Here is a 25,829-nt window from a genome sequence, read left to right as displayed (position 1 = left end):
ACAAAGTGCAAGCTGGTCTCCATATTGGAAGAGAAGGTTCAAGGTCTGGAGCAACAGATATCGACCCTGCGTTGCATAAGAGAAACGGAAGATTTCCTGGACAGACATCAGGATATGCTTCTACAGACACAACGTTCTGAAGATTCAGAGCAGGCTGCACTGTGGGGACAGGAGGACGGTGAAGAAATTTGGCAGCATGTGACCTCCAGAAGAAGAAAGGGGAGTGTCCATGTACCAGCAACGCAGATACAGGTAAGTAACCATTTTCATTTTCTCTCCACAGGTTCTAATGCGGAGAGTGGACTAGATGATACATCTGAGGGAAGGGAACAGAAGGAGACTCCGCTGATTGGAAGGCATGAGATGCACTGTCCTAGGGTTGGGGGTTCCACGATCACCACTCCCAAGAGAAGGAGGCGGGTGGTGGTGGTCGGGGACTCTCTCTCCTCAGCGGGACTGAGTCATCTATCTGCCACGCTGACCGGGAAAACCAAGAAGTCTGCTGCTTGCCAGGAGCTAGGATTTACGATGTGACGGAGAGACTGCCGAGACTCATCAAATCCTCGGATCGCTACCCCTTCCTGCTTCTCCACGCGGGCACCACTGATACTGCCAAGCATGGCCTTGAGCAGATCACTGCAGACTACGTGGCTCTGGGAAGAAGGATAAAGGAGTTTGAGGTGTAAGTGGTCTTCTCGTCCATCCTCTCCATGGAAGGAAAAGGCCTGGGTAGAGACCGTCGAATCGTGGAAGTCAACGAATGGCTATGCGGGTGGTGTCGGAGAGAAGGCTTTGGATTCTTTGACCATGGGATGGTGTTCCAAGAAGGAGGAGTGCTAGGCAGAGACGGGCTCCACCTAACAAAGAGAGGGAAGAGCATCTTCGCAAGCAGGCTGGCTAACCTAGTGAGGAGGGCTTTAAACTAGGTTCACCAGGGGAAGGAGACCGAAGCCCTGAGGTACGTGGGGAAGTGGGATACCGGGAGGAAGCAGGAGCGTGCGAGAGGGCAGGGCTCCTGCCTCATACTGAGAAAGAGGGACGATCAGCGACTTATCTCAAGTGCCTATACACAAATGCAAGAAGCCTGGGAAACAAGCAGGAAGAACTGGAAGTCCTGGCACAGGCAAGGAATTATGATGTGACTGGAATAACAGAGACTTGGTGGGATAACTCACAAGACTGGAGTACTGGAGGGCTCAACGGGTAGTGATCAATGGCTCCATGTCTAGTTGGCAGCCGGTATCAAGTGGAGTGCCCCAAGGGTCGGTCCTGGGGCCGGTTTTGTTCAATATCTTCATAAATGATCTGGAGGATGGTGTGGATTGCACTCTCAGCAAATTTGCGGATGATACTAAACTGGGAGGAGTGGTAGATATGCTGGAGGGGAGGGATAGGATACAGAAGGACCTAGATAAATTGGAGGATTGGGCCAAAAGAAATCTGATGAGGTTCAGTAAGGATAAGTGCAGGGTCCTGCACTTAGGATGGAAGAATCCAATGCACCGCTACAGACTAGGGACCGAATGGCTAGGCAGCAGTTCTGCGGAAAAGGACCTAGGGGTGACAGTGGACGAGAAGCTGGATATGAGTCAGCAGTGTGCCCTTGTTGCCAAGAAGGCCAATGGCATTTTGGGATGTATAAGTAGGGGCATAGCGAGCAGATCGAGGGACGTGATCGTTCCCCTCTATTCGACATTGGTGAGGCCTCATCTGGAGTACTGTGTCCAGTTTTGGGCCCCACACTACAAGAAGGATGTGGATAAATTGGAGAGAGTCCAGCGAAGGGCAACAAAAATGATTAGGGGTCTAGAACACATGACTTATGAGGAGAGGCTGAGGGAGCTGGGATTGTTTAGCCTGCAGAAGAGAAGAATGAGGGGGGATTTGATAGCTGCTTTCAACTACCTGAAAGGGGGTTCTAAAGAGGATGGCTCTAGACTGTTCTCAATGGTAGCAGATGACAGAACGAGGAGTAATGGTCTCAAGTTGCAGTGGGGGAGGTTTAAATTGGATATTAGGAAAAACTTTTTCACTAAGAGGGTGGTGAAACACTGGAATGCGTTACCTAGGGAGGTGGTAGAATCTCCTTCCTTAGAGGTTTTTAAGGTCAGGCTTGACAAAGCCCTGGCTGGGATGATTTAACTGGGAATTGGTCCTGCTTCGAGCAGGGGGTTGGACTAGATGACCTTCAGGGGTCCCTTCCAACCCTGATATTCTATGATTCTATGATTCTATGGATGGATATAAACTGTTCATGAAGGACAGGCAGGGCAGAAAAGGTGGGGGAGTTGCACTGTAGGTAAGGGAGCAGTATGACTGCACAGAGCTCAAGTATGAAACTGCAGAAAAACCTGAGAGTCTCTGGATTAAGTTTAGAAGTGTGAGCAACAAGGGTAATGTTGTGGTGGGAGTCTGCTATAGACCACCAGACCAGGGGGATGAGGTGGACGAGGCTTTTTTCCAGCAACTCATGGAAGTTACTAGATTGCAGGCCCTGGTTCTCAATCACTCTGATATATGCTGGGAGAGCAATACAGCAGTGCACAGATAATCCAGGAAGTTTTTGGAAAGTGTAGGGGACAATTTCCTGGTGCAAGTGCTGGAGGAACCAACTAGAGGCAGAGCTCTTCTTGACTTGCTGCTTACAAACCGGGAAGAATTAGCAAGGGAAGCAAAAGTGGATGGGAACCTGGGAGGCAGTGACCATGAGATGGTAGAGTTCAGGATCCTGACACAGGGAAGAAAGGAGAGCAGCAGAATACGGACCCTGGACTTCAGAAAAGCAGACTTTGACTCCCTCAGGAAACTGATGGGCAGGTTCCCCTGGGAGAATAACATGAGCGGGAAAGGAGTCCAGGAGAGCTGGCTGTATTTTAAAGAATCCTTATTGAGGTTACAGGGACAAACCATCCCGATGTGTAGAAAGAATAGTAAATATGGCAGGCGACCAGCTTGGCTTAACAGTGAAATCCTTGCTGATCTTAAACACAAAAAAGAAGCTTACAAGAAGTGGAAGATTGGACAAATGACCAGGGAAGAGTATAAAAATATTGCTCGGGCATGCAGAAGTGAAATCAGGAAGGCCAAATCACACCTGGAGTTGCAGCTAGCAAGAGATGTTAAGAATAACAAGAAGGGTTTCTTCAGGTATGTTTGCAACAAGAAAAAAGTCGAGGAAAGTGTGGGCCCCTTACTGAATGAGGGAGGCAATCTAGTGACAGAGGATGTGGAAAAAGCTAATGTACTCTTTTTTTGCCTCGATCTTCATGAACAAGGTCAGCTCCCAGACTACTGCACTGGGCAGCACAGCATGGGGAGGAGGTGACCAGCCCTCTGTGGAGAAAGAAGTGGTTCAGGACTATTTAGAAAAGCTGGACGAGCACAAGTCCATGGGGCTGGATGCATTGCATCCGAGAGTGCTAAAGGAGTTGACGGATGTGATTGCAGAGCCATTGGCCATTATCTTTGAAAACTCATGGCGATCGGGGGAAGTCCTGGATGACTGGAAAAAAGGCTAATGTAGTGCCCATCTTTAAAAAAGGGTAGAAGGAGGATCCAGGGAACTACGGGCCAGTCAGCCTCACCTCAGTCCCTGGAAAAATCATGGAGCAGGTTTTCAAGGAATCAATTCTGAAGCACTTAGAGGAGAGGAAAGTGATCAGGAACAGTCAGCATGGATTCACCAAGGGCAAGTCATGCCTGACTAATCTAATTGCCTTCTATGACGAGATAACTGGCTCTGTGGATGAGGGGAAAGCAGTGGACATGTTGTTCCTGGACTTTAGCAAAGCTTTTGACACGGTCTCCCACAGTATTCTTGCCAGCAAGTTAAAGAAGTGTGGGATGGATGAATGGACCATAAGGTGGATAGAAAGCTCACTAGATTGTCGGGCTCAACGGTTAGTGATCAATGGCTCCATGTCTAGTTGGCAGCCGGTATCAAGTGGAGTAACCCAAGGGTCGGTCCTTGGGCCGGTTTTCTTCAATATCTTCATAAATGATCTGGAGGATGGTGTGGATTGCACCCTCAGCAAGTTTGCAGGTGACACTAAACTGGGAGGAGTGGTAAATACGCTGGAGGGTAGGGATAGGATACAGAAGGCCCTAGACAAATTAGAGGATTGGGCCAAAAGAAATCTGATGAGGTTCAACAACAACAAGTGCAGCGTCCTGCACTTAGGACAGAAGAATCCCATGCACCGCTACAGACTAGGGACCGAATGGCTCGGCAGCAGTTCTGCAGAAAAGGACCTGGGGTTACAGCGGACAAGAAGCTGGATATGAGTCAACAGTGTGCTGTTGTTGCCAAGAAGGCCAATGGCATTTTGGGATGTATAAGTAGGGGCATTGCCAGCAGATCGTGGGACGTGATTGTTCCCCTCTATTCGACATTGGTGAGGCCTCATCTGGAGTACTGTGTCCAGTTTTGGGCCCCACACTACAAGAAGGATGTGGAAAAATTGGAAAGAGTCCAGCGGAGGGCAACAAAAATGATTAGGGGACTGGAACACATGACTTATGAGGAGAGGCTGAGGGAACTGGGATTGTTTAGTCTGCAGAAGAGAAGAATGAGGGGGGATTTGATAGCTGCTTACAACTACCTGAAAGGGGGTTCCAAGAAGGATGGATCTAGACTGTTCTCAGTGGTAGCAGATGACAGAACAAGGAATAATGGTCTTAAGTTGCAGTGGGGGAGGTTTAGGTTGGATATTAGGAAAAACTTTTTCACTTGGAGGGTGGTGAAACACTGGAATGCGTTACCTAGGGAGGTGGTGGAATCTCCTTCCTTAGAGGTTTTTAAGGTCAGGCTTGACAAAGCCCTGGCTGGGATGATTTAGGTGGGGATTGGTCCTGCTTTGAGCAGGGGGTTGGACTAGATAACCTCCTGAGATCCCTTCCAACCCTGATATTCTATTCTATGATTCTATGACAACTTGGGGCAATTACAACTAGCAGCATAGAAATGTAAGGCTCTTTAATCCATTGCAAGTCATCTGGTACTCAGCAACATAGAATCTCTTTGCCTTATTCATTTTATCTCTTCATGCTGGTTCTATAGGCCTGGATCTACAAAGGAACCTAGATGTGACGCTAAGCATCACAACGCATAACTTTTAGGTGTCTAGAAAATCACAGGAACAACACTGTGACCCAGAATTAGACACCTGGCACCCTGTACAATGAATGTGGAGAGAGAGGCTCCTTAGAATATAATCCACAAAAGCCAGCATCCTAGGTGGGAAGCCACCTATACTAGGCACTGGGAGATGCTGACCAGAGGAGTGTGTCCTCAGTCCTGCTCTGCCCTCAGAGATAGGTTTTTAAGTCTGGCCTGCAGGGAGGTGCCTATTTGTGCTAGTGATCCATGAACTGGGAGGAAGACCTGTTCTGGCACCTAAACTAAGTGCAGGGCCTGATCTGATATATGGGCTCAGAGGCCACCTAATTCCATGCAAAACAGCTGGGAGGATGGAGGAGGAAGATCATTCTTATAACCGTTAGCCCAATGATTAGGGTAATCACCTGGGATGTGGGAGACAATGGGTTCTAGTTCCCCCTCTTCTTGATGAGAAGGGATTTGAACAGGGATCTACCACCTCTCCTTGAAGAGATTTTTCACTGTGCAGTATACAATATTATTAATCTAAATAATATCCTAAGCTTACTGTAAGCTTATTTTCCCTGCAAAAGAAAAAGATTTGGGGATTTTTTTTCTTGCTAAATCAATAGGATTTTTGTTTCTGTTTAAAATCTTTGCAACATTTTTTGTATCAAAACTTACTTATTGTAAAGCACAATGTCGGGCAGCCAGATTTGCTTAGATGGGATTCTCAGCTTATTTATGCCTTCATAGTCAGAGGGCTGCCATGCCAAACGATAGTCAGTCCATTCCTAGAGAAAGAATTGTACAGCAGTGATGTAAGTTATTTTGTGTCAGTCAAGTCATACTGACAACAAGAAAGCAATGTGTTAGTAGATTGCTATAGCATCCCCATGGGATGGTTACCTGGTTTAGCCAGACATTTGTGGTCATGATCTGTTCACGTTCATTCTAAAGAAGGAAAAAACATTTATAAATCTAAACTGTACAAGTTAGTTCTATTATTAGGATTTATTCATAAATCTTTCAGGGATACCTCAAACTCCTGGCTGCCTAAAACCATTGCATATAATGTAAAATCTACCTCTTATAACATTAGGAATCTTTCTGTGTCTACTGGTCTATCACTAAAATGCACAATTCTGACTATATTAATAATAATCACATAAAATATGACATGGTACAGAATTTCATACAATTATGTAATTCATTATAACTGTTAACTAAGATGGACTTGGGTATGTGCAGCTTTAAGAAGCTGTTTTTAAAACCCTAGAACAAGAAATGGGTAAAGTAATAGTCTCCTGACCATCTTTTTCTATTCATCAGGTCAATGGAATTGTCATTTTGGATTATACCACTATTGGGGCTCGTACAGGTTGGGGGCTCTCATCCACTCTGAACTGGACGACCAGCACCTAGGAGTATTAAAAGAATTGGCAAGGAACTCTCTGAACGACTACTGTTGATTTTTAACAAATCTTGGAATACTGAGAAAGTTCCAGAGGACTGGAAGAAGCTAATGCTGTACCAATATTTGAAATGGATAAACGGAATGACCTGGATGAGTGCAGGTCAGTTAGCCTGAAAATGATTGTAGGCAAAATCATAGAAAGGCAGATATAGAACTCAGTCAGTACAGAATTAATGGATGGTAGCATAATTAATGTCAATCAACATGATTTTATGGGTAATAGGTCTTGTCAAGCGAACTTGACATGGATTTTTTTGATGAGATTACATGTTTGGTTGATGTAATATACTTAAAATTCTGCGAGGCATTTGACTTAGTCCCACATGTCATTCCGATAAAAATAAATAGTGATCCCAGTGATATACAGAATCAATGAGGCCCCTATTAAATGGATTAAAAACTGGTTAACTGATAGATTGCCAAAACTAATTGTAAATAGGGAATTTATGATTCTGTGGGGATGTTTCTAGTGGAGTTTCAGGGGGATCTGTTCTTGGTCCTACAGTCAATATTTTTGTTGATGATTTAGAAGAAAATATAAAGACATTGCAGATAAAATTTACAGAAGACATAAAAATTAGTGGAGTGGTAAATAAAATGAGGATAGATAAATTATGAAGAAAGATTTCTATAAAGCTGAGATTCCTGAAGCCACACCAGTTTTGACATTCCATAAGACCCAGAAAGATTCTAGCAATAGAACTAAGGCTTATTCTCATTGCAGATTTTTGTTCATTCAACCATGTAAATAATTCTACCAGTGATCCAAGAGCAGCAGCAGCCTTAATGACATGGATGATGAAAAATGATAAGAAGGCTGAGAGAAGAACAAAGGAGGGTAAAGCAGAGTGACCTGTGACAGTTACTAATGTCTGAGTGAGACTGGCAGGGAGAGGACACTGTCAAATAGCTGAGACCCCAAATATTGTCCTAGATAAAAATGGTGAGAAGTATTCAGATTCTAAATATATTTATCTTAAAAATCCATCACACCATTGAAGAGATTCTATTTTCAAACTGTTGAAGGAGTATTCCAAACAATAAAGAGTAATAAACTCCTCCCTCCGCTATGCCAAGGGGCTTGATGTTTTGGGAGACTGGTAAAGCATATTTTAAATTTTAAATATTTTCTACTGGGTAATAGACCCTTTCATTGCTGGGTTACTGATTTAAATCTAGACCAGGTAAATAATGACTGCAAGAAGCTGTTAATATCTGATGATCACTCAGTGTTCTATCTAAAATTACATAAGAATGGTGATACTGGGTTAGATCAATGATCCACCTAGCCCAGTATCCTATCTCTTACAGTGGCCAATGCCAAATGCTTCAGAGGGAATGAACAGAACAGAGCAATTTCGAGTAATCCATCCAGTCCCAGCTTCTGCCAGTTGGAAGTTTAGGAACACCCAGATCATGGGGTTGCATCCCTGATCATCTTGGCTTATTGTCATTGATGGACCAGTCCTCTATTAACTTATCTAATTCTTTTTTGAACCCAGTTATACTTGGCCTTTGCAACTTCCCATGGCAATGAGTTCCACAGGTTGGTTGTGTGTTGTGTGAAGAAGTACTTCCTCTTGTTTGTTTTAAACCATCTGTCTATTAATTTAATCAGGTGATGCCTAGTTGTTGTATTTATGTGAAGGGGTAAATAACACTTCCGTATTCACTTTCTCCATACTGTTCGTGATTTTATAGATTGCTATCATATCTCCCCTTAGTTGTCTCTTTCCTAAAATGAACAATCCCAGTCTTTTTCATCTCTCCTCATATGGAAGTTGTTTCACACCCTTAATCATTTTTGTTGCCCTTCTCTGCACCTTTTCCAATTCTAATATATCTTTTTAAAGATGTGGTGACCAGAACTGCACAAATTATTGAAGGTTTGATATTTCCTGTTTTATTATCTATCTCTTTCCTAATGGTTCCTAACATTGTTAGCTTTTTTGACTGCTGCCGCACATTGAGAGGAAGTTTTCAGAGAACTATCCACGATGACGCCAAGATCTCTTTTCGAGTGGTAACAGCTAAATTAGATCCTATCATTTTGTATGTACAGTTGGGATTAATTTTTCCAATATGTATTACTTTGTATTTATTAACACTGAATTTCATCTGCCATTTTTTTGCCCAGTCAGTTTAGCGAGATCCCTTTTGCAGTCTGCTTTGGACATAACTGTCAAGTAATTTTGTATCGTCTGCAAATTTTGCCACTCACTGTTCACTCCCTTTTCCAGATCACTTATGAATATGTTGAACAGCACAGGTCCCAGTACAGATCCTTGGGGGACCCTGCTATTTACCTCTTTCCTTTGTGAAAACTGACCATTTATTCCTACCCTTTGTTTCCTATCTTTTAACCAGTTATTGAGTCATGGAAGGACCTTCCCTTTTATCCCATGACTGCTTAGTTTGCTTAAAAACCTTTGGTGAGGGACCTTGTTGAAAGCTTTCTGAAAGTTGAAGCACACTATATAGTTTGGATCACTCTTGTCTCCATGCTTGTTGACTTCCACAAAGAATTGTAATAGATTGGTGAGGCATAATTTCCAGTTAGTAAAGCCATGTTGACTCTTCCCCAACATGTGTTTATCTGTGCATGTAATAATTTTTTTCTTTACTATACTTTCAAACAATTTGTTTGGTACTGTAGTTAGGCTTACCAGCCTGTAATTGCCAGGATCACCTCAGGAGCCTTTTTTAAAAATAGGCATTACATTAGTATCTTCCAGTCATCTGGTATGGAGGCTGATTTAAGTGATAGGTTACATACCACAGTAAGTAGTTCTGAGACTTCATATGTGAGTTCCTTCAGAACTCTTGGATGAACACCATCTGGTCCGAGCGACTTATTACTGTTTAATTTATCAGTTTGTTCCAAAATGTCTTGTACTGACACCTCAGTCAGATTTGTCACATAAAAAGAATGGCTTGGGTGTGAGGATCTCCCCCACATCCTCTGCTGTGAAGTGGTAGAGGGTCTCCCTGGTGGACACATCACAAAAAGCCAACGTAACCGTCACTAATGTGTATCCTGGCAGGACGTCTCAACAAGATGTCAAAGACTGAATGGATATGGAGACCTGTCTGGTTTCCTGTCTGTAGAGGTAGTTACTCTAGCTGTGGGAAGAGGCTCATTAGTGGAAGCCTCACCTGCTGCTTCTTATGCTCTACCCATTCTGTGGATAAACAGAAGTCTCTTCAATTCTGCACCTTTCTCCAGCATTAAATTCACAGGCACTGTACTCTCTAGAAATAGGTGAGTCGCTACCTGGCAATTAAATTGACCAAACCTCATTGACTCTCTTTTTCTCGTTAGTTGACTGTAAACACAAAGGGGCCCTTTAAATTAAGTAGCTTGGCAGCCAGCATAAAAGCAATTTGGATGGACGATAAGGACAAGAAGATAATCAAGCTGTCCTTAAATGTTGCTTCAGACCTGCAGGGCAATAGCAGGAAGTGGAGCTGGAGTGGTTTTTCAGATAAGAGACGCCAGTGAAAAGGGCCAAAAATACAAAGATAAACTAAATCAATTAAGACTCAATATTGTCCCTTAGCAATATTGCTAATTGCCTTTAAGTTCCCAGCCATTGCCCTGGGTTAGCCTTGTCTCACTAATTCCAATGTCATAGTTATCTCTAGAAATTGAGTCTGTGTCTTCAAATTAACAATGTTAGGTAAATAGAATACGTATAAGTAATAGCTAGATTATTATTTGTTTTTATTTTCTTTCTTGATCTTCTGTTTATTTTATTGTCTATTCTGCTTGGGACTCAGTTGGATTCAATAAATCCATTCCTTCCCTCATTATTCGTCTGAGTTGATGCCACACTAGTTGGTCAGTGAGACTCTTGATCTCTCATTTTACAGGAAGATTTATCATAAAGATGCTCTAGATTAAATCATGTGAGGCCCTTTATGGGCCTGGATCCTGGAATTCCTTTCAGGACAGGAAGCAGGGTTGTTGCATTACTGTGACAATGTGAGTGGAGGCTATGCATGAGCAATAGTACATTTCAGGCTCCCTGCACTCTGCTCCCTATATGTAAGGGGATGGTTGCCCCCTTACTAACATTCAGTGGGGGTGTTTTGGTTGGTTAGCTCCAGGTGCTAAAAGGGGAAGGGTCAATGGGAAATCAGGACCCTGAGACTGACAGTCCCCAGGAACAATGGAGAGAGGTCAGTGCTCCAGGTCAGCCTGAAGGACAGGGTGGGTAGGCTAATCAGGGAATCAGGAGGCCACAGGGGTCCCATCGTCCTCTGTGTGAGCTGGAATTGCCTGGGTCAGACAGAGTGGGACCAACCTAAGGAGAAAGCAAGGGCCCAAGCTGAGCTGCGGAGCAGAACCATGCCAGATCCAGAGGGGCCAGAAAAGCAGCCCAGGAAGCAGGTCAGAGTTGGGAGCAGAGTCACAGAAGCAGCCCAGGGAGAGAGCAGATCCTGTGCTGGGAGCAGAGCTGCAGCCACAGAGCCAGGTGTGGTGAGCAACTGTGGCCAGCCAAGGGGGGACCCTGGGCAAAGGGCCCAGCGCAGAAAGACACCGCCAGCCAAGGGTCCTTGCAGGCCAGACTGGGAGGGGGATCTTAACCTGATGGGGGGTGCTGACGCTGGGAAGAAGGGTCCCACCACCCAAAGCCTGGAGGTGTGTGGCCACCACCAGAACAAGTGTCCAACCCGCAGCATCCCTGCAGCACAGCCAGGGCCTGAGAAGGAGGCCTGGGACTTACAAGGAACAGACTGTGAACTGCCCTAGCATTCCAGAGACACTGTTTGTAATGTTCCCTGCCACAGAGCAAGGTGATGTGTTTTCCTTTACCTTTCCCATTTTTCCTTATTATTTTTAAAATTAATTGTTGATTTAAATAACTTGCATTTGCTTTAAATTGTATGTAATGATCAGTGGGTCAGGGAAGTGCCCAGTGCAGAGAGAGTACCCCGGAGTGGGGACACCCTAGCCCCTGTCCTAGGTGACCGCAGCAGGGTTGGGGGGTTGACCTCCGGAATCCTGGGCCCTGCCTTGTTGGGGTTACGAGGACTCTGCCAGACAGGAGAGTGGAAGGGGAGTCCTCAAGGGCAGGGAGGCCTCTGGGTAAAGGAAGTGGGAACAAGGACTAAGATCTTTTTGCTATCCCACCTCACAGGGGTAGTGCAGAAGCCAGGAAAGTTCCCCACAATAGTGGGACCATTCCCCCGCTTATATATAGGGTATGTCTACAGTGCAAATTAAGGTATAATTGTGGGGTAGGTAGGCATACCCAAACTAGATTTAATCTTGATAGCATGGGTAATGATGGCAGCGAAGACTCGGTGGTATGGGCTACCACCTCACTACATGCCTGCTGCTGACCCTGGGTATATACTCAGGTTGTTAGCCTATGCTGGGGTTCATGCCACTGTGTCTTCACTACTGTTGGTATGGGAGCTAGTTAAATTAGAGCTAAAGCAGGTATACCATACAATTGAACTGTAATTTACTGAGTAGCTGTACCCTAAGACCATGTCTACACTAGGAAAGGGTGTTTTTTTTAACATATGTTAACTTATGTTAAGATCTTATGTAGAGGATGCAGTTTAATTTGTGAAGTGGTCAAGGCAAACTGTAGGAATTCTCCAGCTAACACATATGGAAACTACAGCTTGTCTTCTCTTCCCTAAGATCTTAACGTGTCATCTAAGCTGTTAAAAACACCTCTTTTTCTCGTGTAGATATTGCCTAAGAGTTTGTCCGCACTAGTGTTTTTGACTGTTATGTTATCTAATGCAAATCAATTGGCAATCATTTACCTGTTTGTATGGTCAGGTCTGGATACTCCACAAAATTTGTGGTTTACCTTATCCTGAGCTCTAGGAATAAATGTCTGTGGAGTGTTCAGGCTAGCTAATTTTATCTGTCTGTGCATTTATACCTTGTTCATCACCACAGTGTCTGATAAAAGGAGAACACACTGCTTTACTCCTACACAAACCCATAGTATGGCCTTGTTTCATTTGCACCCGGCCATTCAGATATATTGGGTGGAAGAGAGAACCAGACTGATCATGAGACAATAGTGACATCAAAGTGATTGGGGGCGAGGGTGGGCAGGGGGGAAGTTGTTTTGTTCCAGAAGTTGTGAAAAGCCTTGTGTCCTTATATAAGCTTCAGAGGCAGTTGTTGAGAGCCTCTCCAGTAGTACAGCAGGCTGTGTCAAGAAGGTGGACGTCTGCATCTGGGCTAAATATCACCAAGTGTAGGCACTTTAGCAAATTTAGAACAGATATCCTACTGCATGAAGGAGAAGGAAGAGCCTTTGGATAGGATTCCTTCCACACTTAGTTATATCATTAGCAATATAGTATGTCTAAGCTTTATGGGTCCGGAGCACCCCTCCCTGTGAGCAGATGTGGGCATGTGTGTCTCTGGTACAGTCTGGATGACAGGGAGGGGCAGTGGCTTTGCTGCACATACCTTCCCTCTGTTGGAGCATATGGAAGTCTCCCTGGCATGGCTGGGCCTCTAAAGACAGAAGGGCAAAGATCCTGGAGGACTTCTGCCAAGAAATCCCTGAAGGTGGCGCTAATGCTCCTAAAAAGCACCATTAACTCTCTTAGGAAGCATCTGTCCCTATAGAAGAAGTGGTTGGAGCTGAGCAAATGGCAGTGCTGTGCCTAATCAATTCTTGCTGCCATGTGGGAGGAAGGCCTTGCAGTGGCTCTGGAGGAGCTTGCTAACCCAAGTGATGGTCTGGGACCTATGCACTTACTGTTTACCCTATTGCTCCTGGGTTCTGTGAGGTTTGCAGACCATGCTTCCCCCTATTCTGTGAGTCTGCACCCTTCATTCCTTGTGGGAGGACCATGGGGACTCCCTGAAAGGGAACTCAGTCAGTGTCTCCAGATGGAATCTCCTAGCGGAGGGGAACATGGGGCCTACAATCCCTTTGTTTATATTAGAATATCTGTTGGGTAAGAAATTCCGTATCTTCAAACGCATGCATTCATGCAGTTTCCTATTACTTCCATCGGTGTCTTTCTGCTTCCTGTCTTATATCAAAATTAGAAATATATGTCACTTTCCAACTTCAGAGTACTTTATAATTAATCACTAGTTCATCATTACAAAAACCATGGCAGGTCACTCCTATGCCCATTTTACAGCTAGGGGGACTGAGGCAGAGTTCAAGACATAACCCTATTTATGGGCCAGATGCTTTTCCCACTGCAGTCAATAACAAAACCTCCATTGCCTTTATTGGTGCAGCATCCAGTCCTAGAATAGCTCTTAGGCATTGTGTACAAACCCCACCTGGGCAACAAGGGGTTAAGGTCTTACCTTGGATCTAGGCAGCCCTACCCTGCCATACCTATAGGATATGCTCCAACTGGAGGAGGAGTTAAAAGGCTGGGGAACAGCTATTTTGGGGCAGACCAAGGAAGAGAGCAGAAAGAAGGCAGAAATTTCTCCCTAAGATAACTGCCCAAAGGTCCCTCCCTGAGGGAAGGGAGGACCTGCCACAGAGACAGCCTGAGAGGAAAGCATTTCACTCTCCCCCTCATATGAGCTTTGGACTTTGGTAATTCCCTTAGGTTTTTTGTTTGGACTACCCCAGCAGGGGAAAGCCCCTTGGGCTGAGCTGGCACAGGAAGGTGGCCATACCATGGGAGAAGGCAGTTGCCACCTGAGAAAGGGAGATACCATGCTGCATGCCACCACCAGAAGGTGCTTTGTGGGGGTGAATGGGCAGCCTTCATGCCGCCTTAACCCAGATGGTGACTTGGGACAATCGCGGGGGGGAGACAGGAAGTGGCCCAGGGAGGGCAGCCTTAAGCTGCCTCCACTGTCAGATCAGACTGATAGCCCTCAAAGGGCCTTAGGTCGGAGCCCGGTGGAGTGGGAGGGCCCCGGGCTCCCCTACCAACAACCCCTCTGCAGGACATAGGCCTTAGCCCTGAACACTAGGTGACACTACCTGACCAATCAACCCCTGAGTGAGGACCACCATAGGCACATATTTAATTTTAAGAATGTGCTTGAACTCCATTTAAGTTAAAGCTCATGCAAAAGTTAAGCATATATCTAATTGCTGTCCTAAATAGGGATTAGCTAAGTCCTTTCCTAAGTGATTTGGTCTAGACCCCATAGAGATTCAGAGCTCTTGGACAGGAGTTCCTGGCCCTCACTTCTGTGCTCAGACCATACCACATTTTTTCACTGTACACAGCAAAAGATAATTTATCATTATACACATTATGGAGAAGATCATCATGTGCTGTAAATTGGTGTGGCTCTAATGAAGTTGATGGAACTATGCCAGATTGTGTCAGCTAAGGATCTGGCTCTGTATTTTTCAGTACTTTATAGTTTAGGAATGAAGAGATCTCCTTTTGCCTGAATAAAGGTTACACTTACACATTCTGAATATTGCATGATGGACAAATAGATAATAAAACATATGTATCTTCCCATGTCACTTATGATTATATAAACCATAAAATAACAGAGACAGTCATGCTAATACAATCTATCACCTACAGAGCGTGCTACCTCTTCAAAGTTCTGTACAAATAGTAATGAATGAAAAAGCACATCTTATTCAAACTTACCACACTGATTAGCTGTGCCAGGGAAACCAGCAGTTCTATAGATACCAACTGTGAGGAGTTGACAGCAGGGCGAATTAACTTATTATACCTGGCAGGGCTCAGTAGGTGGTTCATTAGCTTCTCCTCAGCATCTGCTGCGTCGCTTCCTGTAAAACAGCACAGAACAGGATCCCAACATGAAGAAGAGATTACATTATGAGGAGAGCATTGCAGCGCAGAATCCTCATCCAAATCAAATAAGAAAAGCTCTAGATTTTTGAAAGATTCTAACCGAATGTGAAACAGAAGGATCTGGGTTTATTATGAAAGCCTTTTGGGACAAATTCTGCTCTACTGAAGTCAGCTTTGTTGGACAAGACATAAATCAAGGCAGAATTTACTCCTTTGCTTTTCATGTTAAAACTGGAAACTCTTCATCAGTGCAGCACCAAAGCAATAGGTACTCTGTGTTATGGTGTGAAATAGAAATTGGAAGTCCTTTTTCTTGTTTTAGGAAGAGATTTCTGAAGACCCAGAAGACAGATGTCCAATCCCATTTGTGACTTGAAAATCTCCCCTTTAACTGTCCTAGAAGATGAAGGAGGAATCCCAGGCACATGTATGGTAGGAAAAGTGTGCGCTATTTATAGGGAAGAGCCTGGGGATAAACTTTAGAAAGGTTTTCAAATGATTAAAGAGCACTATATATTTCTGGTTCTAGACTATTTTGATGAAGTATAGCAGAACCAAAAGCACTATTCTAGACTTGGGCCTTCTGACAGTTGGAAACCAAAACTGAGATATGGAGTAGCCATAATATTAACACTTTAAATTCTAGGTGACCAATTATTTAAGTGACTTGTGAAATATAACATCTGAGAGATTCCAGGTTATCAAGTAATCCAGAACATTTTCTATTAGTTGAAGTAGTCTATGGCACAACTCCAGAGATAATGAAATCCGTTATTAGGCTCTTGCTTATGTTCTCGAAGCTCCCAGTGTTGTCCTCTGCAAACTACTGTTGACAACATAATAGATTAAGAAGCAAATTCTGCTCTGAGTTACATGAGTGTAAATCTGGAGAAACTCCATTGACTTCAGTGGTATAACCCTGAGCAGAATTTGGGCCTTATTGATCAACACTGTTGCTGTTAGAGACCCCAGCAGCTTCTCATAGGGATACAAATCCTCCACAGGAAGCAGGAAATTTATATAAGGGCTAGATTATTTTCCTAGTTAAAATGGTAAATGTAGAGTAACTCTGAACTGGTGTGACTCCACTGACTGACGTAAATGGAGTTACTTTCTGATTTATACTGGTGTGAAAGAGAAGACATTCTGGTCCAGGGGATAGAAATATCAGTAATTTAAATATCTTCTCCTCTTTCAAATAAGCAAGTAATTCTATCCCCAAAAAATCTGGGGAGAGGGGGAGATAATCTGACGCTGGGTAATATTTATCTCCTTTACACCCTCTTCACGTACATTCCCAATATTCCTAAAAACATAGTCATTGCAAAGCAGTTATGTGCAGTAAAAGCCATTAAGCATTACAAATATTTCACATTTATAATACATTAGGGTAGCATGCTCAATACACTGTAGCATGTCAGTAAGACTCAAAGAGGACCAGTCATCAGAAAGCTTGTATCCAATAATCCTCCAAGTGGTTGAATTGCTTATATCTGAAGAGTTGCTTAATTTGACCTAGAACTGGGCTAAAATCTCTTGAGAACAGGCTTTCTCTTGAGAATCGTGGTACTTTTGGATTATGCCCAGGTTAGAAATGCTACAAGAAGAGCCTCTCAGTATTTTTGCTTCTGATTTAAATGAGGAAAATGTAGGATATAGCCACCCAAACACTTTCACATCTCAGAGCAGGATCTGTTAAACCTTTCTGGAGAGGTTGAGGTGAATATTAGCGTTGCTCATTCCCTTAAGAACCAGCATCTAGCAAGGCATTGATAGCATAGCAAATTTACACAATGCGTGACAGAAATGTATACCATCTCTCTCTGCAAATATGTCCATGGTGCACACTCACAAGCTTAGCCTCACACCTTTAATTACTTTATTGACATTTCCATGGGAGAAGATAAGATATACAACAAGCAGTGATCAGTGCCTGTGTTTGAAAAGACGAAGCTAAGCAAAATGCAAAGTATTCACTTTGCATATTTTCCACTGTGAAAAGAGAGAGATTTGTGAAATTTTACAAAAGCAAAAATTGCATAAATATCCACATCCTCTGCTCACAACATTCTTTTTGCCAGTAAAAAAAAAATTATTCAGATCCAACCTGATTGGCATTGAGCCAAAGAAAAAAAATCTCTGGTAAGCCATGAGTCTTCTAGGGCAGTGTTCTTTCCATGCCTCAGATCCTACTTTGCCAGTCTGGTGAGTCACTGACACCCAGATGGGGTTGGTAGAGTGTTGTGTGATGTCTTTTCAGCCAGTGGACTGCCTAAGATGACATTGCAGTCTCAAGCATTGGAATTCCCAACAGTCAGTGGTGTTGACAGCAACAAGGTGTTTCATACAGGCACTATATTTTTCACTCTGAAAATCCAGCGAAAAGTTGGTTTCTTCATCAAGTAGGATTTTTTTTCACAGAGCCCTAAGAAAAAGAAATTATATCTCCTGTTGGTGATTTGTGTAGCCTCTGGTAATTTTAAGGCGTAATAGCTATAAAAAGACAAGATGCCAAATTATCTTCACATTTACGTCGTTGCTACCACATTGAAGATGTACCTTAGTAAGCGAGAGGACAGTTTGGCTCATGGGACATGTGGGTATGTAAGTTAGGGCTCACATATGGGCCATTGATTTGACACGGTAGTCACTACAATCGGGTGATGGGGCATTCAAGAGCCAACTTGAGTATCCATATGCAGTATGTTGACAGTGTGCACATTTTATTCATCTTTATATTCAGCTCACAGTATGCCTGAACTAGGAATGCCATGTAAGCATACTTTTGAACATGTCCATTTGGATAGGAGAGCCAGCTTAGATTTGAATTCAAGGCAGATGCTACATATTGCATAGGATCTTAAAGATCATTGGAAAAAAAGTGAAGATTTCCCCTGCCCTTTAGAAAAAGCTCTGCTTGACATTTAACATCTTGCTTACTTTATGAGCTAGAAGTGCCACTTTGAGATGATGTCTGTTGCAATGACCACTCAGTGTGTGTTCTGTAGCTCTCCAGCTCTGAAAATACTATCATAACAAGAGACAACCATGTGATCAATTACCAAATGTGATCAAAATAATTCAGACTGAATTGCTCAGGTCAAGAATTTCCAGACAAGTAGCAGCCAGGTGGGAAAAGATTTTTATTTACTGTTGAGTTATTACTCTGTATGTCATGGTATCCATTTCTACAGAAATGCATAGGATAAGTGTAACAGTCATTCAAAATGTTTCGCGAGACCTCGTTATCTAATGCAGATGGTAAAAAGCTGAGCTAGCAGTTCATTCCTGTGTCGGTCTCTTTACTCTCAGTCACAGCAGCAAGAGTAACAAATGCAAGCCCTATACTATTTCACCAAAATGGAAAATTGAAAACATACGTCAAAATTGTTAGTATGCTGCCCTTTCATCCGTTACTCCAGTGCATGCTGGGACAGCTTCAAGTGGGTAGGGAAAGGATGTGACTTGTTCTCATCCAGAAGAGCGTTGATGTTCCACTGCTGTTCTTAAAGAGCTCAGATTATAACATGCAATAATAAAGCTGTTTTTTCTTGTTGATTACTATTAATGAACTATTACATATAACATCACCTCTTTGGCAACAAATCACAGTTCTCTCCTTTCTTCTTGTGGAAGTGATGGGCCGGTACCACTGGTGTTTCTCTTCCCTAGGGCTGAATTACATATTCTGGCAATTGACTGCTCTCTGGGTAGACACAGAATAATAAAGTTAATGAAGAAGATGATGATGATCATCATCATCATACCTAGCCTTTCTACAGCATGTTTCAGTTGAGTGAAACTCCTATTGATTTCAGTGAGAATTGCACTGAAATGACACACTCAAGGTCAAAGACTGAGTCAGTAACAGAACAAAAGTCAACATACTATCTGGAAATAGGTGCAGGATCCTTGACACTCCTTCTACCCACTCCTCCCCATGTCAACTCTAACCCTTAGCTCATGCTCCAGCCTGGGAACTGTATAGAAAAGTAGCATTTTCTTCTTTTGAATGTCAAAAAGTTTGTTCAGTTTGCCTCTTTTCCTCATTATTAATAGCTGCCTGTTCCTAGCTGCTGATATTCACAAAGTCCTGCAGTGAAAAATTCCACCAAGTTTATTGTACTGTGATTAATTTCACTGCTGGGATGCTTTCAGGGTAATTTTTCTGTCATGCAAATGTTGTCTTTGGTGTTTTTTCTAATATGTTATGGACACGAAAGGCCAGATTCTGCCCTTCAGTAAGGCCCCTGAGCTTCTCTGGCACTACAAGAGAGCTGTAAAGTTGCACTAAACTGGCAGCTGAAATTTCTCTGAAATAGAGGAGTACACCTCAGCTGGTGTAGAGCTGGTGTAACTGCCTTTGCATCAGCCCCCCTCCCAGACTGCCAGCTGGTGTATGGGCTGGGCTTAGAATATGTGGCTAGAGTGCCGATTCTCCAGTGATCCCCAACTAGTGTAATTTAGACTGCTCTAAGCTACACCAGGGCCAGACTGGTCCTTGGCAGCCCCAGCAATTGGTAAGCACAAAGGTGGCTTTAAGCCCCCTTGCCCCCTCTCCTCATCCTTTTCTCTGGAGAAGCTGAGGATCTAACCCAAAGAATATTGCATACTCTACTACCTTATGCCTAGAATTGCCACTCAGTGAGGTTTTGTAATGAGACAGAAAACAAACTGTGTCTTTCAGTGACACCATTCAGATCTTTCCATCCTGAGACTCATTTGAGAGTCACAAAGCACTTAGCTAGCTTTTCATTTTTTATATTCTATGAAGTTGATGAAATTCAGTTCAAATAAATCAGTGGGATTTAAGCGCTTATTTAAACTAAGCATGTGTTTTGAGTGTTTTGCTGAATCAGCATCTCAATCCTGACCTACAGCACCGGTGCTGCCTTTGTTCAGGGACTCTCTTGAGCAAAGACTGTCAATTGTATGGTTTCAGAGTAGCAGCGCTGTTAGTCTGTATTCACAAAAAGAAAAGGAGTACTTGTGGCACCTTAGAGACTAACAAATTTGTTTGAGCATAAGCTTTCGTGAGCTACAGCTCACTTCATCAGATGCATTCAGAGGAAAATACAGTGGGGAGATTTATATACACAGAGAACATGAAATAATGGGTGTTACCATACACACTGTAAGGAGAGTGATCACTTAAGATGAGCTGTTACTGAGGAACAGTGGTGGGAGGGGGGGAATAAACATGGGGAAATAGTTTTACTTTGTGTAATGACCCATCCACTCCCAGTCTCTATTCAAGCCTAAATTAATTGTATCCAGTTTGCAAATTAATTCCAATTCAGCAGTCTCTTGTTGGAGTCTGTTTCTGAAGTTTTTTTTGTTGAAGAATTGTCAGTTTTACGTCTCTAATCGAGTGACCAGAGAGATTGAAGTGTTCTCTGACTGGTTTTTGAATGTTATAATTGTATGGTGGATACATGGTAGGAGAAGACTGCCACATTTATTTTGAACAGTCATGGCTTGAACCCAGGGCTCTATTCCTGAAATACACTAACCTACTGATACTAACAGTGTGTATCTGCATCAGCCGTAAAGACTATGGGCTTTTGGTCCATCAGAAGCAGCAGGGCAGCATAGATAGATTATGCTGAGGCTGTTCTATTTCCTATGAATCCAAGCAACTCTAATATGTTACAGTGGAGGCTGTCTCTTTGCGCCAGATGCCTTTTTCCCATTGACTACAGTGGTGCAGGATTGCACCAGAATACTGTATAAAGTGGATGTTTCATGTTGCAACTTTTGTTATTTCCTCGTATGCTCCAGAAAGAGAATTGTAATGTCCACATTTGAAATCGGTATTCAGCTTTAACACTTCTGATCACACCCTTCTCACAAGCCTTTCTGTGAGCATTGGTTTTAGACAATCTTCAGTTAGAATATCTTGAAACCTGTGTTTTCTTTCTCCCATGTGAGAGATCTACTTAAGAATTGTTCTTATGTGATGAATCACCAGAAAAAAATAAGATAACTGTAGCTCTGCACATCAGAACAGACGCCACAAAAATGTTCCAAATTATTTGAAAAGTTTTGCAGGCCAGTGCTTCTGGGTGGCTGTTTTTGTTTTGTTTTCAGTCAAAAAACATAGTACCATATGAGATTTTAATATCATATTCATACTAGCTGTGGCATTTCTAAATCCAAATCTGTCTCATCAAAGGCCAAACAAGATAGAATTGTGCTGATCCATGCTGAACTCTGGGCTTGCTTTCTTTTCTTTTCTATTCTATCTTCTCATTAACATAGAGTAAAAATATCTATATAGTGAAGAAAGTGAGAAATACTACAGACCCAGAGTGATTAATTTTAATTGTGTGTTTATTAGAGGTGATGTCTTGAGGTAGTTGAAAAGAGTATCTCTGCTTAAACACAAAGATGTTTTAAAATCAGTGAGGTAACTTCAATGTATAAATAGTCTCAGCAACAAATCCAGTGCTCTAGCTTCTTTGTATAAGAAAGCCAGATAGAAATGGAGTGCAGTTTGGTATGAATTAAATGGAGCTGAGTGACCTCTGCTAACAAATTTCAGTGAATATATCTTTGTTAATTCTCTGTATTAGTGTTCACACCCCTGCCTGAGATTATTCTAGCAAATGAGTTTACTCCCTGCGATATCTGCTGGAATGGCCAATGGTAAATGAATACTGCAGAATATTTGCAGAAGGTGAATTTTGAATTTGTGTTCATGAGTATTCTCCATTTGAAATCTGATTCTAAACCTTATCTGCATCCAAGTAGGAAACCAAAACATCCCATGGGACTTGAGTCCAATCAGAACAGCTCATGTTTGGAATATCAAATATTTGCAATGAATTGTTCACAAATGAGTTACAGACTAAGAATTATTTTGAGAAAGTCTTATGCAAATATTTTCAAATAATGTGTACATTTAAGAAACTATCAGCTGCTCTTGGGCAAGTCACAAGCAAGGTAATGAGAAGGAACTCTTTGAATAAATGATTCTTATTCATTCATATCTAGCTTTAAATGACAATTCATCATCATTCAGATGCACAGATAGGATGCCACTAGATGTCACCAGCGCATTGACTTAAAGATTCCAGGATGAAACTATGCCTGCAAGTAGTGTCTAAAAATTATTTTTGTTCCTGAGCCGGTTTTATAATCTACTTTCTGTTTGCCAAACTACATATTAATTGGATGGCACCTAATGAAAGCAAAATAGCCAAGTGGACAAGGTCCTATATATTTCACAATGTCAGTGGCAATGTATTTCAAACTTTTTCTTTTTTTAAGTGCTTCTTTCCTTGACAAAATGTTTTCCAAATGGCAGTAACCAACAAAAATGTTGCATTTGAGTAGACAGATGCTTTTGGACAAACGATTGTAACAAGAATAATCAAGCAGCTCTAATTAGGAGGTGTACATATTTTTTTCACATACTGAAAACAGAAATGGGAAAAACAGTTAGGGCCAGATCCTCAGCTGGTGCAAATTGTCATAACAGCAGTGGACACGCTACAGTACAATGAAAGAAAATCCAAACTGGTATGTAACTTGCAATATACCTTTCAGCAGCAAGGTTTCTTTCCACAGCTCATTTGCTACGACAAATTCCTTCCACCATATTTTGCATTTCATACTAAAAGAAACAAAATCATATGTTTTATTAAAGCATCAGTGTAAAGTTTCTCTTTTACATGATCTAGCATTTAATAATGTAAAATGAGATTGAAATAGCTACTCACCACCTTCAACAGCTGGTCACTTTGAGAACATCACAACAAACATGTTGGATCGATTTCCACAGAATGAAGTAAGGAGTAAAGTTGGCAGCTACAGTTGAGTGCCCTGTGAACACGTAAACTGCAAAACTAAACATAAATCACATTTCCTTTGTTTTCCTGACTTTTGAGACCTTTTAACAAATGTTGAATCATATTTAGAAATGGCATATTGTTCTATGTGTAGACTAACTTCTTTTGTTTTTCTTTCCTTCCCCCTGCAAAATGACTAAATGGACCATGGTAACTTGCCAGATTCTCTCCTACTGTCAGGGAAGAGAAATAAGAATGTTCCATTGTCTCCTCTTACATTATTTACTGACATTGTTATTACTTCTCAAAATATTCTATGTAAAATTATTTATTTATGTAAAATCCATTGCTGTTGCATTATAGTGTGGTATAGTATTAATGCTGGTTGTTCCAATACAGAGTAGCATCTAATGGAGCCTCATTTTAAAGTTCGTTTTAATTTCCAATAAAAAATTAATGCAAAGCAATAGCAAATATTTACAGGGCTCAAAGCTTGTCGTCTTAATTTCTTTTTTTGTTAAATCTAAACTAGGCCTCACTCTTCAAATATTATGTTTCAAAACAGATTTTTTTTTAAACTACATTTTATGAATAAAGTAAGAAAATGCTGGGTGCAGAAATAACAATGATCAGAAGGGAAGGTTAGTCATTTGGGAATCAGACTTTCATTTCTACCACCACCACTAAACTAATACTCTTGCCTGATTTTTGTGTCTATGTGTTGGCTAAATTCTGTATATGAAAATAGGGATAGGCTATAGGAAATGGTCTTAATATATGATTGAATACTTTAACATATATTTACATAAACTTATTTGAAACAATATTTAAATACTATTAATCAAGTATTTAGGTAACAAGAAATCTGGGAAATAAATCAGAAAGCATAAGGAAATATTTGCCTTGTTCTTGTAGAATCAGTTGTGCATTCATCAGTTGTGCAATACATTATTTGAAGCCACGCTTCTCTCCTTACTATTTACAGTCACTCTAAACACATCCCCATCACTATCATAGGTGATCCAGGCGGCATTTACAGGAATATTCTTCCATGATCATAGTTTCCTACTGACTTTGGCTTTTATTGAGTTATGTTAAATCCAGGCTACCATTGCTACATCCTGGTTTCATTAATACTACACAAGACAAAACAGCACTAAAATAACAGATTTCATGCATCTTTCTGATGACTGTAAACTATCCCCCTGGAAGTTAGAGACATTTTGAAATCAATAACCCCATTGCTCCCTCCTCTTCCCTGAATGCCACAATTGTTCTACAAACTCTATCCAAAAAGACACTCACCGTTAAAAGAAAAAGAAACCACTACAAAGAGAAAGAACCTCTGTGTATTCCTCATGGCAATAACAAGAGGATGTGAATTAGTGTTCTTCAGTCGAGACTGCTGAGGATAGGCGCAGCTGTCTGGGTTGCACAGGCATGAGAGATAAAAGCAAACCTGAGCCTTGGAGATATTAACTCTCTGGAAAGATAGAGACAGTAGGACCCAGCAGATCTGATCTGCAAAGTGGAGCTTTCATGAGCATGGGGATCCCTCCCCCTTTGAAGCTGTTTAAAGAACCAGAGCAAAAGCATGTGAAAAGAAGAAACATAATGTGCTAATATGAAAAAAGCAAGAGGGGAGTATAACGGCCAGTAAATAAACAAGGTCTGTAATATATAATAGCAAGAATTATGCATTTGTCTAATATTTAAATAGCTTTCTCATTAGTGGATGCATTGGAGTTGGCAGGGGATGGCTGGCTGGGAAAGAGCTAGAGATAACTGTGTTCCAGAAGCCCAGCTAATGAAACTCACATAAGTGAATTAAGGCCCAAATATTAGGATCACTTTTTGCATTAGTGGAAAAGTTGGTCATCTACCACCAACCTATTTCCTCTCCAAAACCCAGACGGTACGTGTTCTGTTTCAGCTAGATCTCTGAAAGCCCAAGGAAGTTTCAGGAGGCGCATGCATTGTGATTAACATTAATAGGAATTGTAAAAGGGAGGTTAAATCAGCCCAGTGAGAAATAATAGTACCAATAATAAAGACACTGTTGAGAGGTAGTAGGGGAAGTCAGGAGAACTCTGTGCCGGTCATTGTTACTGTTTGGAGAGTTCACATCTGGTAACAGTATATAAAGGGGAGAAAATGTTATGTATTGTGGAGTTACAGTGAAGAGTCATGAATCAGAGAGTGGGGGAAGGAGAGCTCACCTACCCTTTAAGGACAGAGAGAATGAACGATAGATTATTGTTCTCTAATTATTGCCCAGAAGTCCAAAAGTATTGCTCAATTTTTGTGCCTCTTAATCTATTTTAATTGCTAAACTTCTTACATGTATAGAAGGTAACTTTGTGCATGGTCTGATTTTTACTCTCTTTTTTTATTGATATCTTAAAGCTTGTATAAGGAGCTTTGAGGATAAAAAGCTCTATATATGTACCAAGAATTACTGTTGTGTTAATGTCCATATCCTCCAAAAGTAGTCACTTGTAATGCGTCTCCTCTTATCTAGATCCTCAGCTATGCCTTGGTAATCTGTTGTTATTTACATTACAGTAATGTCAAGAGGCCAAATCAGGGATCGGGGCCTCATTATGCTATGTTCTACACTGTAATAAGTTGTTATATCACTCTCTTACTTTCTCTCTCCTTTTTATTCCCTGTACGTTGTGTCTAAGTTTAACTGATTTGAGCA

General features: G+C 42.0%; 1 protein-coding gene and 1 long non-coding RNA gene across 3 annotated transcripts in view; one reads left to right on the top strand and one right to left on the bottom strand.

Moving 5' to 3' along the window:
- Nucleotides 1–24,670, bottom strand: part of CHRNB4 (cholinergic receptor nicotinic beta 4 subunit) — a 30,716-nt gene extending 6,046 nt beyond the window's left edge. The window contains exons 1-6 of one of the 2 annotated variants that reach the window (XM_084642164.1): nucleotides 24,431–24,670; nucleotides 23,057–23,182; nucleotides 22,877–22,950; nucleotides 15,162–15,307; nucleotides 6,008–6,052; nucleotides 5,783–5,892 (exon numbers count right to left, since the gene is read on the bottom strand). In XM_084642164.1, coding sequence (XP_084498290.1) covers nucleotides 5,783–5,892; nucleotides 6,008–6,052; nucleotides 15,162–15,307; nucleotides 22,877–22,949 — 374 coding nt within the window. In that variant the 5' untranslated portion in view covers nucleotide 22,950; nucleotides 23,057–23,182; nucleotides 24,431–24,670. The remainder of the gene's footprint in view (nucleotides 1–5,782; nucleotides 5,893–6,007; nucleotides 6,053–15,161; nucleotides 15,308–22,876; nucleotides 22,951–23,056; nucleotides 23,183–24,430) is intronic. The other variant, XM_084642165.1, reaches the window with a different exon arrangement.
- On the top strand, nucleotides 30–7,406 carry LOC311527809. The gene is made up of 3 exons (XR_014713454.1): nucleotides 30–252; nucleotides 6,431–6,675; nucleotides 7,300–7,406. It is a non-coding gene; the product is annotated as an uncharacterized lncRNA (long non-coding RNA).
- Nucleotides 24,671–25,829: the final 1,159 nt, after the last annotated feature.

This window comes from Lepidochelys olivacea (genome assembly GCF_965140295.1).
Source record: "Lepidochelys olivacea isolate rLepOli2 genome assembly, chromosome: 10".
Lineage (NCBI taxonomy): Eukaryota > Metazoa > Chordata > Testudines > Cheloniidae > Lepidochelys > Lepidochelys olivacea.
Note: the sequence above shows the minus strand (reverse complement) of the source record. Positions and strands in the feature narration are given on the sequence as shown.